This window comes from Dipodomys merriami, unplaced genomic scaffold, assembly GCF_024711535.1.
Source record: "Dipodomys merriami isolate MVZ:Mamm:240054 unplaced genomic scaffold, mDipMer1.0.p SCAF_13, whole genome shotgun sequence".
In the NCBI taxonomy this organism is placed as follows: Eukaryota; Metazoa; Chordata; class Mammalia; order Rodentia; family Heteromyidae; genus Dipodomys; species Dipodomys merriami.
This window is the reverse complement of record NW_027202604.1, coordinates 3,913,963-3,931,220: the sequence shown is the minus strand read 5'-3', so window position 1 is coordinate 3,931,220 and position 17,258 is coordinate 3,913,963. Positions and strand designations below refer to the sequence as shown.

At 40.2% G+C, this 17,258-nt stretch overlaps 1 protein-coding gene and 1 pseudogene across 1 annotated transcript; both read right to left on the bottom strand.

Moving 5' to 3' along the window:
- Window positions 1-205: 205 nt before the first annotated feature.
- Selenok (selenoprotein K) lies at window positions 206-6,786 on the bottom strand. The gene is made up of 4 exons (XM_070018503.1): window positions 6,621-6,786; window positions 3,875-3,965; window positions 1,318-1,401; window positions 206-296 (listed from the first exon to the last, which is right to left on the bottom strand). The coding sequence occupies exons 1-4, from the start codon at window positions 6,637-6,639 to the stop codon at window positions 206-208; spliced, it is 285 nt and encodes a 94-aa protein (XP_069874604.1). The 5' UTR covers window positions 6,640-6,786.
- Window positions 6,787-16,470: 9,684 nt separating this feature from the next.
- On the bottom strand, window positions 16,471-16,802 carry LOC138824515 (ubiquitin-conjugating enzyme E2 D4 pseudogene; annotated as a pseudogene).
- Between the last annotated feature and the right edge of the window lie 456 nt (window positions 16,803-17,258).

Genomic DNA, 17,258 nt, shown 5'->3' with positions numbered 1-17,258 from the left:
ATAAAAATCTCAACCTATTATTTATTACATAATCTTCCTCAAATGATATTGATTAAAAAGAGTCAACCAGTTTTTCTAGAGTTAAGGCATATTTTTTCCAAATAAAGTAAAAGTTAAATGTTATATAACTTATTTTCCTAAAAAAAAACATTCCTCAAGAAGCATTTTCAAGATAAAATTCTACAGAATATTTTCAGATTTTAAGTTACCTTCCTCATCCACCAGCCATTGGAGGGGGACTGGGGCCACGAAGATGATTGATTCGACCCATTCTTCGGGGAGGGTTTCCTGGTGGCCTAATCATAAAAGATAAAGTTATATAGCTACTATTTGATAAACACAACCTCAACTGGTTCTTTTTAAGTGTTTAATTGGGCTCTTCTTTTTTAGCAACTACAGGATCTTGAAAGATTCTTTAACTAGAAACTACCATTTAGGTTAGATAAAAATTCAAACACAGTGATCAGATACATCAAACACTTGAGGAAACTGAGTCAAGCAAGGCTTATGATGAATTGTTCTACCTCCTGAAAGTGCTCAGGCAAAAGGCAGCACTAGCTGACTTCTACAATATGGAAACACAAACCCAGCCTAGTGCTATTTTTTTTTTTTCTGTTGGTCATGAGACTTGAACTCTGGGCCTAGGAGCTATCCTTGAGCTCTTCAGCTCAAGGCAAGTGCTCTATCACTTGAGACAGAGTGCTGCCTCTGGTTTTCTGGTGGTTAACTGAAAATAAGAGTCTCATGGACTTTCCTGCTCAGGCTGGTTTTGAACCATGATCCTTAGATCTCAGCCTCCTGAGGATTACAGGTATGAGCTACTGGTTCCAGGTGTCCAGGAATTCCTGGCTTGCTTGCTTCCTTTCTCTTTCTTTCCTTCCTTTCTTTTCTTTTTTCTTTTTCCCAGTAGTGGGGCCTGAACTCAGGGCCTAGGAACTGACCCTGAGTTTTTTTTGTTCAAGACTAGTGCTCTACCACTTTGAGCCACAATGCCACTTCACCCAGTGCTGCTTAGCTGACATTTTCATTAGCAGCTAAAAATTCAAATTGCAAAGGAAAAATCTCTAGATTTTAACATTGGCCTTCCATCTTCATCCTCTAGGGCAAACTTTTCCCATAGAATATACAATATTTATTTTAGCTTTGCCAGATTAACTGTTTATCAAATGGAGGCAACTTGACTTTTATTTATAGTAATCCATGAATTTTGTGAAATGAAGATTTGAACTTTAATTTCCGTATGTCTTAACACTACCTAAAATACTGAAAGTAATTAAAAGATGCAAAGGAGTAAACAACTTATCAATGAAGCCATACCCTCTTCCATCATCATATCTGGAATCCGATGAGCTTCCATAGCCTCTTCCTTTCTTCACATCTTGTTGTAGCAGAGTTTTGAAACTGAAACCAGAGGCAGAAAACAATAGAGTATCACTTTTGAAACCATTATAAAACACAGTATCATCTCTATGAGAGGTAGTGTACACTAGATGATTTCCAAATTCACATATCTTGGACGCTATGATCTTATACTACTATCTTTTTTTTTTTGTTGTTGTTGGTCATGGGGCTTGAACCTTGGGCCTGGCCGATATCCCTGAGCTCTTCAGCTCCAGGCAAGTGCTACACCCCTTGAGCCACAGAGCCACTTCTGGTTTTCTAGTGGTTTATTGGAGATCAGAGTCTCACAGACTTTTCTGCCCGGGCTGGCTTTGAACCGTGATCCTCAGATCTTAGCCTCCTGAGTAGCTAGGATTACAGGCGTGAGCCACTGGTGCCCGGCACTACTTTCTATCTTAAGTATGCACCTAAACAGAATGTGCTATGTACTCTGCCAAATAATAGTATCTTCTATTTCTTATTCCCTAAACAGTACGAAACCAGTCACTCATGACTTCCTTCTTCCAGTTGGTGTCTGTTTTCATATTATCTTATATCCCTTGCCACTGCATTTCTCCTCTGTCATAACCTGTCCAAGATCAGCTTGGAGAAGAAGAGGCTGAGAGCAGACACCAGAGGCATAGGGTTTTATGAAAATCCACTGAAATGGACCAGGTTTTAATAGTTAAATTAATAAAGAACTGGTTAAATTTTATCTATTCTACATAAATCCTAACAATTTAAAAAGAGATAGCTACCTCAGATATTTTAAAAATCAAGAGTTAATACTTTTTATGTACTTATAGTGTAACATGAAACATCAAGTTGCATACACAAATGGGAAATCAAGAATAAGTAGAGAAAAGTGAGGCATAGTAACTTGACAGACTGGACAGGTCTGACTGCAGGCTGACAGAGTTAGCACCAAGGTTAAGACACAAGTTTTGCCAATCAAATGAACTGATATTCATTAATCAAAAGGTTATGGAAGCCTATCACTAAACAAATCTCAATTTGCCTTTGAAAAGCTAGCTAGGAAGTGGCACTGTGGCTCAAGTGGTAGAGCACTATCCTTGAGCTGAAGAGTTCAGGGTCAGTGCCCAGGCCCAGAGTTCAAGCCCCACGACCTGACCAAAAAAAAAAAAAAAAAAAAAGGGCCGGGCACTGGTGGCTCACGCCTGTAATCCTAGCTACTCAGGAGGCTGAGATCTGAGGATCACGGTTCAAAGCCAGCCCGGGCAGGAGAGACCATGAGACTCCTATCTCCAATAAATCACCAGAAAACCGGAAGTGGCGCTGTAGCTCAAGTGGTAGAGCGCTCGCCTTGAGCTGAAGAGCTGAGGGACCAGAGTTCAAGCCCCACGACCGACAAAAAAAAAAAAAAAAAGGAAAACATTCTATATGATGTTTGGACTGGGAAGGTGGCTCAGTGGTACAGTGTTTGCCTAGCATGCATGAGGCCCTGGGTTCAATTCCTCAGTCCACATACATAGAAAAAGCCAGAAGTGGTAGAGTGCTAGCATTGAGATAAAGAGGCTTAGGGACAATGCGCAAGCCTGAGTGCAAGCCCCAGGACTGACAAAAAAAAAAAGAAAAAAAAGAAAAAGGTAGCTAAATAATTACAATTAGGAATGAGAACATGGCTTAGTGATAGAGTGCCTGCCTAGTACTCATGAAGCCCTGGGTTCAATTCCTCAGTACCACATAAACAGAAAGAGCCAGAATTGGTACTGTGGAAGTGGTAGAGCACTAGCCTTAAGCAAAAAGAAGCTTAGGGACAGTCCCAGAGTTCAGGCCCCTGGATTGACAAAAAAAAAAAAAAAAAAATTACAATTAGAAGGTGCTTCAGGGCTGGGAAATTGGCTCAGTAGTAGAGTGGTTGCCTTGCATTCATGAGGCCCTGGGTTTAATTCCTCAGCACCACAGAAGCAGAAAAAAGCTGGAAGTGGCCCTGTGGCTCAAGTGGTAGGGCGCTAGTCTTGAGCTGAAGAGCTGAGGGACAGTGCCCAGGCCCAGAGTTCAGGACCCACCCACAACTGGAAAAAAAAAAAAAAAAAAAGTGCTTCAAGCAGGGTGCTGGTGGTTCACACCTGTAATCCTAGCTACTTACTTAGGAGGCTCAGATCTGAGGAAAGCGGTTCAAAGCCAGCCCGGACAGGAAAGTCCCTGAGACTCTCATCTCCAATAAATCACCAGAAAACTGGAAGTGGCACTGTGGCTCAAGTAGTAGAGCTGAAGAACTCAGGGACAGCACCCAGGCCCAGAGTTCAAGCCTCATGACTGACCAAAAAAAAAAAAAAAGTGCTTCAGATGAGACTAAGATATAAATTTGTAGAAGTGTTAATGATAAATCCCCCCTTTGTATAATACAAGCTAATTTTTTAAAATGTTAAAAAAAAGTGCTTCAGAAAAGCTGAGCTCATTCCACATAACCAATATATATCTAATGTTAATTCTGTAAGAGATCAGCTCAATTGAGCACTATTATACTTACAACAAAACGACAAACTCTGCTATTCCCCAGAAGAAATCTGTTATCAAAGATAATCTCCATGGGGATTGACTCCGGCTGTCCAACACTTGCCCTATAGACAAGAATAAAGAAGCTTCTTGAGTGCTACAAATCTCTAACCCAAAGAGATTAATAAGTTAACAATAATAAACACGTTTCAACATATCCATTTTTTCCAGTCAATGTAAGAATAAGTATACTATGTCCATCCTCCTCCCTGCCCACATCTCTGGTAAAATGCACATAACATAATAAAACATTTTAGTGCCTGACACTGCTGACATTTTAGTGATGTTACTTTATAAAATTTACTATTACTATTTTAACTAAGTTTAAGTGTGAAGCTGTGTGGCATAAATACATTCACCTAGTTGTATTGATATCACCACCATCTATTTCTAAAGTGGATACCTTGCCCAGCTGAAACTCATTAAACTCTGAATTTGATTATGGAAAGAATCTCATATAACAGGAACTAATTTCTATTTTTTGTGATTGGCTCATTTTACTTTGCATAATTTTTTAAGGTTCATCCACACTGTAGGGTATGTAAAATTTTCTTTCCTTCTTAAAGATGGGCTAATACTCGTGTGTGTGTGTATGTGAGTGTTTAAGAGAGACCGAGAGAGACAGAGACACTACATTTTTGTTATCTATTCATCTGTCAATGAACCCTTGAAATACTTGTGAAATACACTGCTATAAACATGGGCATACATCTATTTACTCAAGCATTTGTTAGAAATAAATGGGCTGGGTGAACATAAAGGGGTGGTTACACCTCTGCTTCCATTAACTGTATTCGGAGCACTTCTTTTCACTTGCAAAGTCCTTGCTTGTTGTAAGGCAAAAAGATCATATATACTCTTTTTAGAATTATTTTGACAAATTCTTATAAATCAAAGTGTCTCTTAGCTACAAGTACTGAAGAGAACTCATTCTTCAGTAAAATGACTATTTTAACAGGATGTTCCTGATCTAATAGATTCCAGTTTTATCTCAAGCAAACTGATTCTATTTTTAAAGAGAAACACAACAGAAAAAGTACTAGTTTCAGCCTTGCAAAATCAAGAAGCCAGAATATCTGTATGAAAGAACAGCTTTAGCCAGGTGCAGGTAATCCTAGCTACTCAGGAGGCTGAGAAGTGCAAAATAAAAATCTTAACAGGATTTAAGTGGCTCAAACAAGATGATGCACACATATTAGGGAACTTTACAAATAAGGTATTTAATAATGCATAAATAGAAGCTACCAGCCTTAATCACAAAGAATAGAAACACAAACTAAAATTTCCAAGTGCCCAAGTTAAGAGAAAATGGGAGATTAAATAGGATTGATCTGTGACACATTTTATTTATGAAGGAAGATGGTAAAACTATCATCATTGAAAAGTTGTTGAATAGTTGTGTTGAGGAAATGGGGACAGCTAGAGTAATCTAAAAAGTCAATCTAAAGTGCTGTGTATCCATGTGTGAAATATCATGAAACCCCTTTAAAAATGAGTGATAGGAATGTAAACCAAGCCCTAATACTGGTGGAATGAGGAGGGTGAACAGAAAGGGTGAGAGTGAATATAGGATCATTATGTGTAAAAATGAAACAATGAAGCTTGCTGAAGCTCTTTTGGGAAGAGGGTGAGGGAAGGAAGGAGAGTGGCACAGCTGGTGTGAGATCAAGATACACTATACATATATGGATATGTCAGAAAGAATTTACCTCCACACACCTGTACAACTGTGCTAATAAAAATGGAAAATAATTATAATGGCAATTTAATTTGAACCCCTTACAAATTCGTACAACTGATGCTAATAAAAATGGAAAATAATTACTAAACAACAAAATAAGGTGGGAGATGAGGTTTTTGAAAGGAATGAAAAAATACACTCAACTGAGGTCCTCAATTGACTCGAGATACACACAGGACTCCAACGGAACTAGCATTTACTTCCAGTAATCTAAGAACTATTTGCTAAGACAACACCAAGGAATTTCATTTAAGGAAAACAGATTGTTCCAGTGCTGGTCTGAATTATTCACGCTGTCATTCCTTTCCAGTTATTTTCTTTGTGAATTCATACTATTACGACCCTCTTTAAGATTTTTGATTCCAGTAATAATCAACTTGCTGCTCGTGGATGAACTTTTTCCCTGAGCTCCTTGACATTTGGGCAAAATATTACCATGTATGACTAGCTACGCTCTTGGGGGGAGAAAAGCTCATCCAAAGTTGTTCTTTAATGATCATCTTAGCTCAACTCCATTCTTTTCCCTTGCAGGCCATAGAACGAGGCAATACAGTTGATAACAAAGCGGCGACGCCAGCCCACTTTGCTTGACTGAGCAAGCAATTGAAGCGATCTGCACTTTCTTCATCGAAATAAGCCAGTTTTGCCAGTGCCCAACCCAAAGCGCTAGGTACACAGGGTCTACGGGGGTTTTCACTAGTAATTAAGGATGGCCGCACCTGAGAGGAAGGAAAGCCCACTTTTCCCAACAAGAAAAAGCGAGCGAGCTCAGTACCAATCAGTGCCCAGAAGGGATCGGGGACCAGAAGCCGACGCGCCGGAGGCCCGAGCGACCTCGCCTCGGGCTCCGCCCGGCCGCTAGGCACTGATGCCGGGAAAAGTCACCCCAAGCACCGGGCTCGGCGAGCGAGGGCAGCAGAAACTTGGGGTCTAGCCTCTCAGGTCCCAGAGATCGCCCCCCGCAGCACCTCCAACTCACCATTCGAGATGTAAACCATCTTGCTCCCAGCTCCCAGCTTCCGGTTGGCTAAAAAAAAAACACACACACACACACACAAAATAAACCCAACACACACAAACACACACACACACACACAAAAACAACTAACGCCTCCTTCGGCTTCCGTACCTAGGTTAGCGCCCCGCCCACTAAAAACGTCACAGGCCACGATTGGACCACCCATTGGCTGCTTGGGAAACACGTTCCGGATTGGAGATTTGCCAGGTCACGCACTCCACTTCCTTTCAGGTGGAGGTGGTGTGGTAAGCGACCGGATGTGACGTCAGCGTGACCAAGCGTGCCACTTCCGCACGTCTCTAAAAGTGGAGGCGGTGGAGTTGCTTTGCACCAGTGGCGAGCGAGGGCGAGGAGCCGCTTTCTAGTGGAGAGTCAAATACTGTCCGGGTAGGCAAGCCTTGAAGAACGCTGACAGGACTAAACTCCTCCGGAACTGTCCAGCCCTGTTACTGTTTCAGGGTGGAAGTTTGGCGTCACGTGGTGTCTGTACCGTAAAGCACCGAGTGGTCGCGCCTCCGAGCGGCCTCCGCTGCGGCCCTCCGCTAGTGCTTATTCCCTTTGACACCAGCCTTCTGCCCCGGGTTCAGCAGTCATGGAGCTTTGAGGACAGCACGACGCTTTCCTCCGCGTGTTAGCACTGGCTGCTGCCTGTCGGGATTGTGGAGGTGACACCTGGATTAATGGGGTGCCGAGGACGTTCACGAAATACGGACCGCATTCCTTGCTGCCCCCGTCACGTTAAGTCTGGCCATCGCATTCGTAGTTCAAGGTGTTGGTGCTTACCTATGTAGAGTCCCAGACTTTTTTTTTAAATTTTTTACATTTTTAACATACATTTTATTGTAAAAATACTGTACAGTTACATGAGTAAGGTAATGAGTACATTTCCTATTGAGCATTGATGCCTCCTCCTTTGTTTTTCCCCTATCTCCCCAACTACTCCCCCACCTCCCACCCCAATGAGATCTTGCACATATCATTGTTACAGTGGGTCAACCTGTATCCCTATTTAAACATTTTGTTTTTTCCCTTCCCCTCCCTCCCATTAGAAAAATGTATATAGAAGATGCTGGGCACTGCAATCAAATACGGTGAAAACAGGGGTTATACTGTGGGGGAGGGACATACCAAAGAAACAAACAAACAAAAATCACATAGTACATTATAAATACACTAAAAACAATAGCAAGAAAGAAGAAAAAAATTTGTGTCCCTGTCTTGGGATTCATTTCACTTAACATCATCTTATCTGGTTATATGTACATAGCTTTTGACCTTTTCTGCTTGCCCTAAACTTATACTAGTTTTTGTAAATAAGGGAAACCATGGGACCTATGTTTTTAAGAATCCCTCAAGCTACTTGTTATATTGGGAAAAAGACCTTTTCTAAAGGAAACATGAAAATTACATTTGGAGAATTACAAAATAGGTTAGTTAAGATTGTATATGTGATGCCTAGAATTTACAGGGTGTTGTTTATTTTTGTGTGTGCCAGTTCTAGGGCTTGAGTGCTCCCTTAGTCTAAAGAGCTCAAGGCTACCACCTGAGCCAGAGCTCCACTTCTTGCTTCATTGTGGTTAATTGCAAAGTAGAGTCTCAAGGACTTTCCTGACCTGTTTGAAGCAATCCTCAAGTTTCAAGTCTCCTGAGCAGCTAGGATTACAAGCATGATCCATAGACACTCTGAGAGGATGATTTAATTTCATGTTGATTTGAGAGATGAAATTTTGTTAGGAAACTTAGTCATGATGGTATTAGAATAAAGAAAGAGCAGAAAATGAACTTAACAGACCCAACTGATTTGAGAGGGATGGCATAGTCTTCCAGACAGACTGGAGAGACAATGACATACTTTCTTACAACTGAGGTCTCCTTTAGTTAGGCAGAGTGAGTGAAGTTAAGTGGGGCAGGGGTCTGGGGTGGTTTGTCACAGAAAGGAAGGCAGGGTGAGAACAGGGGTAGGGGCTCTTTGCACAAAGATTGAATCTTAACAAGTCAACAAATGATAGGGCCTTCAATTCACAGGTTATCTCTTAAAACTGCTGTGTCTGTTTGGGAAGAGGGTGGGAGACAATTAATATTCAACAAGGTCTGCATCCGGGCAGTTTTTATGAATTGGGGGGGGGGGGCGCGAGGTGAGTGTTTTGACTTTAAGTCATTCTCCATCATTCTTAACACTGGAAGCACAAGAAAAATGAGAGTGTGGTGGTGTTTTTTCTGGCTACTTCCTACTGGCCCGGGTCCAAGGAAGGGAGTAAGGGTTTTATGCTTTGAGAGTAGGTTCTTAAACTTTTGAGCAGAAAAATGGTTTTGACACACTTTCAGGTTTGCTTCCTCAGAGCTGGCTGGTATGTGATTGGTCAAAAACTTCTGAAAAATATTTTTTTTAAAGATAAAGCCAAGCGCTGGTGGCTCACCCCTATAATCCTAGCTAGTCAGGAGGCTGAGATCTGAGGATCACAGTTCAAAGTCAGCTTGGGCAGGAAAGTTAGACTCTTATCTCCAGTTAACTACCAGAAAACTGGAAGTGGTGCTGTGGCTCAAGTGGCAGAGCATTTACCTTGAACTGAAGAGCTGAGGGATGCACCCAGGCCCAGAGTTTAAGCCCCACAACTGACCCCCCCCCCAAAAAATGAAAGATTAATGTAACATGTTTTCATATTGATGAAATGTTGAAATGACAATATTGTGGATAATGGGTTAAATAAATTATTCAAAGTAACTTTACCTTTTTTTAAAAAACTTTTTTGATATAAGTACTAGGTATTTTTTTTTACTTTTTTTTTTTTTTGGCAGACCTGGGGCTTGAACTCAGGGCCTGGGCATTGTCCCTGAGTTTCTTTCACTCAAAGCTAGCACTCTACCACTTAGCCACAGCACCACTTCTGGCTTTTTCTGTGTAATGTGGTACTGAGGAATGGAACCCAGGACTTCATGCATGCATGCTAGGCAAGCACTCTACCTCTAAACTATATTCCCAGCCTACTAGCTATTTTAAATTGCATATTTGGCTCACACTTATATTACATTACATTTCTGTTAAGACAGTACTAGACTAACCTTAGTGATCTAGCACAGAAAAGGCACCTAATAAATATTTATTATGTGGCTGAATGAATGGATAATCTAATACATATATACCCTATAGTAATCTAATATTAATATAGAGTTCACTGTGTCAGGCATTATTATTATTATTATTATTATTATTATTATATTGGTTGGTCATGGGGTTTGAACTCTGGGCCTGGGTGCTGTCCTTGAGCTCTTCAGCTCAAGGACAGCTCTACCATTTGAGCCACAAGCGCTATTTACCGTTTTCTGGTGGTTAATTGGTGATAAGAGTCTCATGGACTTTCCTGCCCCAGCTGGTTTTGAACTGTGATCCTCAGATCTCAACCTCTTGAGTAACTAGGATTGCAGGTGTGAGCACCTGGCAGGTCAGGCATTATTGTAAGCACTTTCCACTTATTAACTCACTTAACTTACAATAATAGCTAACAATTATATAGCATTTACCTATGCCAGTTGATGTCCTGAGTAATTCTCATGTATTCATTTAAGTCTTAACTCTACCAAGTGGGTTGTTATTATTGGTAGATGAGGAAACTAAATCATAAAGAATTGAAGTGATTACCCAAGGTAATACATGTCAAGATGTAGTTAAGATTAGGAGAAAGGGCTATAATTTGAACTATAGTTTGTGCTTTTAACCTCATGCTATGCTGTCTTTCCACACATAGCAAGGTATGTATGGAATTCATGCTATATAATGGGAAATGCTTTCTGGAGACTATTTGAATCTATCTCAATTTTCTCAAACTTGGGAAACTGCTCTTCATAATTTTTTTTGGGGGGGTCCGGTTGTGGGGCCTGAACTCGGCCTGGGTGCTGTCCCTCAGCTCTTCAGCTCAAGGCTAGCACTCTACCACTTGAGCCACAGCGCCACTTCCGGCTTTTTTTTCTGCTTATGTGGTGCTGAGGAATCGAACCCAGGGCCTCATGCATGCAATGCAAGCGCTCTACCACTGAGCCACCTTCCCAGCCCTCTTCATAATTTTTCTTGTCTACAAACCCCAGCAAAATTCTTCTGAATATGTCTATGTGAATTCCTTTCTTATCTTTGTATCAATGGCAGGAGGGACAGGCTGTTCAGAGTGACAACTACTTCTGGAAGTGGAGTTAGAATCAATCCTACTTAGGTCAGAGAACTTGGGAGTTGGAGAGTGGTGAGTTTATTACAACATAGTGAAGGAGTCCTGGATTATATCAGCACAATAAATTGCCCTCAGCATTGACTTCAGGGAACGTGGGAAATAGATGGCATTTATATTTACTGACCTTTTATGTGTTTTACAGTTACTGCCTTTTTAAAAATTTAATCTTGGCTCAGAAATCTTAGCTCTTCATTGTCTTATACTTCTCCTTTCTAGTCTTTCCTTTTCGGTGTGTGTGTGTGTGTGTGTGTGTGTGTGTGTGTGTGTGTGTGTGTGTGTGTGTGTGTGTGTGTGTGTGTGTGTGTGTGTGTGTGTGTGTGTGTGTGTGTGTGTGTGTGTGTGTGTGTGTGTGTGTGTGTGTGTGTGTACTAGGGATCCAAGCCAGGGTCTCATGAATACTAGGTGTATATTCTCCCCCAGTCTCCATTAAGAGTTAATTTTTTAAACTATCTGAATTCATTGTCTATATCAGAATAAGAAAATGTTCATAGTAACTTCATAGTGACACCATCCTTGAAGAACTCGGTTCATTAAAAGATTAAGGTTTTCATTTGTTGTTTCCAAAGTATTTCTAAAAAGCTGTTCTTTTCGTTTTGTGAATGAGTTTTTTTTAATATGTCCTGGATTCTGCACAAGGTTTTTTCTCTACCTGAAACACTTTCTCCTGACTGCTTACACATTTTCAGTTTCATTAATGAGTCTGTCTAGTTAAACTTTAATAGTCTATCTTTAAATGAATGAAAAATGTCTAGACTTTGCGGTTGCATTACTAGAAGAGAAATATTATTCCAGCTGTAATTTCTAACCTTTTACATACACATACTTTTATATATACACTTTCTCTTTCCTCTATCCCTCTCTCTCATTCACTCTGTACAGAGTGTAGCCCAGACTAGTCTGTAACTTGCCAAATAGCACAAGCTAGCCTCAATCTCCTAATTGTCTGCTTCTGTTTCATAAATGCTTACATCACCATGCCCCATAGGAAAAGTTCATTCTTATGGTCCAGGGATATTCATGGGAGGGCCAGGCTTGAAAGGATACTATTGAGTTGTTATGAGCTCAACTAGGCAATTAGAGACCCTGTCCTTTATGCCTCAATGTCACTATATCTTTCTCACTAATTATAAAACATAGCTTGGTTAATATTACCCAAGGTTAAAGGTAAGTCAATTAAAAAAATCATTATTCACAAATGTGAGTAATTCATCTCTTCTGCTGTGAAATCCTATAACATTTTTTATGGGAAGCATGAAACAGAGGCTGAAAATGGAATCTGGCAGCTAAGGAAGTGTTGCTTGATATTTTTTGCATTTCTTTTGGATGTATTTAGCTACCCCTTAGTCTTTCACATTCAGTCTGAGACATTTCACAAGTATGTTGGCCACTATATGTGCAGAACAGTAGAGATGCAAGCAAAATGGCTACAGTCACCTTGAGTTTAGTCAGTACCCTTTGACCTCCTTTGCCTCTGTATTGTATGTCTATGACTGGCAGGGGAGGGAAGAGATACAGAGGACATCAACTGGAGTAGAAGCAAGACAGACCTGTCCTCAGACTTCCTACTGCCTCAGTGGTGAGAGCATAAACAATTCACATTAAGATTTAGTAGGCTAACTGGGAATTTAGGAGCTCAGCTTTGAGACTGTTCTCACTTGAGAAAGCCACCCAGAATATGATTCAAGTCATCCTTATCAAGTCAATGTTTTCAAAAATAGAAATTTCAGCCCTGCTAAATTTCATTTTCCATCATAAGCATTGAAAATGTTCATTAACTTAGCTTTTCCATTCCCTGATCTTAGTCTAAAGAAACAATGAAGGATGTTCAAACAGACTTATGTGCAAGGACATTTATCTCAATGCTATTCAGAGTGAAAAAAAGGGATTTATACAACTTTGTAATGGTGGGGAGTTGATTAACTTTTGTAATACAATTACATATTGTGTATTAAATAGTGGAAACAATTCATGACATACTAAATGGAGGAAATAGGTTATGAAATATACAGTATGATATTACTGCAAAAATAAAATATAATTATATGATAATATAAAGGCATTATTGAAACATTAAGTTTTTCTTTGTGATTTTTCTGTAGTTCACAAATTTCTACAATAATCACATATTCCTTTTATAATAAGAAGTAAATGACAATTCATTTTGGGTAAATTGTAGTTGTTGGAAACTTGGGTTCATTTCTATTTAAGTGTTTGAATACTTTTTTTCTGAGATGCTGGGAAGTAAACCAGAGCCTTGAACAAGTGCTCTTCCATCTGAACTGTGCCCCAGCTTTTTTATATTTCTGGTGTTTTAGAGACAGGGTCTCACTACTGGTGTAGCTTAGAGTTTAAAATCCTTCTGATTCCATCTCCTGAATATCTAGGATTGCAAGATGTAGGTCACGATAAGAGCTACTTTCAATAATTCTTTAACATGTGGGTGTGTGGAGGGGCGGGGTTTTTATGAGTGGTAGAAGATAGACAAGACATTTACTCAGTTAAACTTTGGAGTACATTTTAAAGGCACTTTTATTTTTCTTAAGGTTATCTTTTGACTCTGCTTGATTGCATTTGTGCCTACAAATGTGGCAGCCAGGTACCAGTGGCTTGTGCCTGTAATCCTAGCTACTCACGAGGCTGAGATCTGAGGATTGTGGTTCAAAGCCAGCTGGGGCAGAAAAGTTCATGAGACTCTTATCTCCAATAAACCACCAGAAAACTAGAAGTGGTGCTGTGACTCAAGTGATAGAGTGCTAGCCTTGAGCTGAAGAGTTGAGAGCAGTGCCCAGGCCCAGAGTTCAAGCCCCATGACCGACCAAAAACAAAAAAAAAGTAATATGTGGCATCCTACTGAAGTGAATTAGTTTAAATTAATGTTCTGTGTTTTTTTCTAAGAACAGAGTGCTGTGAGAATCAAGGAAACACAGTTTTGAATTCCTTGAATTCAAAACACAGTTTTGAATTCAAAAAAGTTTTGGCTAACAATAAAGTAAAGCTTCATGCATTCAAATTCTGTGAATGATCTTTTGGCCAGTGTACTTAATAAAAGCAGTTATATTAAACATTTTTATAGCCTTGTAATATTACTAATTTTAAGAATTAGTTTAAATAGGGCTATGGACTTCATAGTTCTTCATTTCGGTAGTAGACTGGATGTTGACATATGCTAAAAACATCTTGCCAGGATTTTAACTAGGCTAAAAAATGTGTATAGATTGTTGTTGTGTTTTTAAAAAATACATACAATGTATCTCAATCATGCTCACCCTTCTATCTCTTTCCTCTCCTCTCCTCTTCTTTGCTCATATTCATCTTCTTTGCCTTCTGTGTTTGCCCCTCCTTACTGGTGGTACTCCTCCCCCAGCAGAGCCTGCTTTTCTTTCCTGTCATTCATTTTTAAGTGTGTATTAGTTGCACCAAATGGTTTCACCATACTATATGAGAGGTGTACATATTACATTTAATCAGAATAGTCTGTTATTGATTTCTTATCCTGCACCCCTTTTTTTGTGTTTCAATTGCTGGGAATGTATTTCAAATAGTACTCTTGATATAGTCAGAAGTGTCTCTATTCCTGCTCTTGATTTGCTTATGGCTCCTATCTTTCCTGGTAATATAGGTTAACCTCTAGCATTGTCCATTCATGTCCTTTAGCCTGCCATGCATACTTGATAGGATCCATTTCTCTCCCACATCCTTTGCTTAACATTCTGGAATGTTAAGCAACTACCCCAGCCAATTACCCCACCCCTCTCTCTCAGTATACAGAGATGACTAGAGCTAGCATGTTTACTCTGTCAGAGAGATCTAGAAGCCTGAGTCAATTTGCCACTTCATTGGGCAGCAATGGATTTTGTCTTTTGGGCAAAACACAATGGATTCATTGTGGCACCATGCTGGATATCATAGGAGTGATGACCAATTTGGAGACAAGAGTTGGCAGTCTGGAAGTAGCATGCATGATTCATTACCTTCTGACTTGATCTTTCTACCAGTTTAGCCATAAGACACTCTCCATTTTCTTCCATTGTTCTATTTTGTTTTTGTACAGTACTGGAGCTTGAACTCAGGGCATTGCTCTGTGTTCACCTTTTTTTGCTCATGGCTAGCTGTCTACCACTTGAATCACATACCCAGTATAGCACCTTACTGATAATTAGAGGCAGTCTTAATGACTTTTCTGATCAGACTGAAATTTGATTCTCAGACCTCAGTCTCCTGAGTATCTAGGATTTGAGGTGTGAGATAATGGAACCTATCTTGTGACATCCCATGACCTTGGTTGCTACATAGGCTGGCCACCTGGAAAGTTTTACTGAAATGCTTTCTCTCAGAGACCTTGTGATCTTACCCTCCATTTTAGGTTCCATTTCATTTCCCATCACTCATGGCTAACTGCTACCTATCAATACAACTTGCTCTAATTCTGCTTTTTTTCCCCTCCTTCTGTGATGCTGGGCATCCAATCTAGGACTTTGCAAATGCTAAATAATTGCTCTACCACTAAGCCAATACTCTGAGCTAACTGTAGTTCCTCTTTCAATCTAAAAGCCTCAGTCAAAACTGACAGTTAATATACTGTTGCACATGTTTAGCACCATTGACCCTCACAATTTTCACTCCCATTTTATAGATGAAGACTGAAGTGTGGAGAGATTAGTAACTTGTTGATAGAGCTGGAACTGGAACAAACAAGCAGTGCATCTGCACAGACTTTGCTATTAAGGAACTTTTGTTCTTTGATTGACAAATGCACAAATGACAAATAACAGAGAAAAGTTGAGGTGACAGAACCCCACACTAAATGCTTGTGGAATGTGGTTAGAGAGATTCAGAAAAGGAATCCTGAGAAGTAATTATTTAATTATATCTTGTAAGTTTTTGTTTTTTGGACAGGAGGAGTTCTGAGGGAGAAATGAAGGATGACAATGACATTCCACCCATCTTTCAGAATTTCTGTAACTTGAATCTCTGATTGATCACATACTTTAACCTAATAGGATCTAGATGGGATTAGCTAGTATTGACTACTTGGATTGTTTTTAATTTTATTTTTTTATCATTTAGAGTTATGGGGAGATTGCATTTTTAATTACATTTAGTCCCTTGCGTTCTGGTCTGTGAATGGCTTCTACTTGGATTTCAAATAGGCTCCTGGTGGGAGGAGGTGGGGTTGGGAGAAACTTCTTATAGAAAAGCAGAACCCAAATCTTTCCAGGCTCCATAATTTTGCTTTTGCTTCAGAAAAAGAAGTTATTTCTCCTGGGATGTTCTGTGCTTTATATCCTGAAATTTGCCACTGGCTGTTTCTTGGCGTGAGGTGAGAAGTGCAGTATGCAGTGCTGCAGAGGATAGAGGACAGCAGGAATAATAGCTGTTGATTTGGCATTAAAGACATGATATTGTCAAAGCCACAATGGCTGAGAGTGGCACCAATGCACTGCAGCCAGAAAATGGGTTGGCCAACACATGTGGGAAGAACAGATGATGCGTGAGCAGCCCAGCCAACACCTCTGCAGGCAGTCTTCACAGGTCTTCACAAGAAGACCGCTGTGCCTGGTGAGCTACTTTGGACAAAGTCTCCCATACAGCCTTCAAGCATATTTCTGTGTCCATTCTCTTGCTAGTCTGTTGTACTTCTCTCGGTCGGCCTTGTAGGTATGGACTATTTCTGGTATCAGAAAATCATCAGGGTTGGGGTCACAGAGCAGAGAGCAGATGGACAAGAGAACTTTGGACACTGTCAGTGCTGGAGACCACTGCCACCACAGAATGTCCAGGCACATGCTGCCGTTGCTGTTGATATTGAGGTGATATATTTTGGTCGTGAGAGCAACGATCATCCACCCACAGGTCCTGCAGAACACTGGGCAGAAGGATCCCTCTGCAAGTCGGTCAGTTCCTTCTGGATCCGCTTCAGTGCCATGGTCCCCAGAGGCCTGGCGGGGCTGCCCAAGGCGGCCCTGCTGCCGGCTCGGCTGCGGCATTACACGTCTTGGATTGTTTTTTAAAAAGCATTATATTTCCTTAGCTTATTTTATGAGAGACAATTTTTTGACAATTGGTTAGATTTGTTGTATACTTGTTAAAGTTATTGGGACACTGCCACCTTAGAAATGTTCTAATTGGCATCAAGTTTTACAAAGGATATTTTCCTATCTCTTCCGAATGCTTTGTAGATAGATAGAATGTTAATAGAATACTTAGGAATTAACCTAACCAAAGATGTAAAAAATCGTTATAATGAAAGCTATAAAAATCTGAAGAAATCAAAGAGGACATGAGGAAATGGAAAGATCTTCCATGTTAATGGATAGGTAGAATCATATTGAGAAAATGGCCATACTGTCAAAAATGATATACAATTTCAATGCAGTCCTCA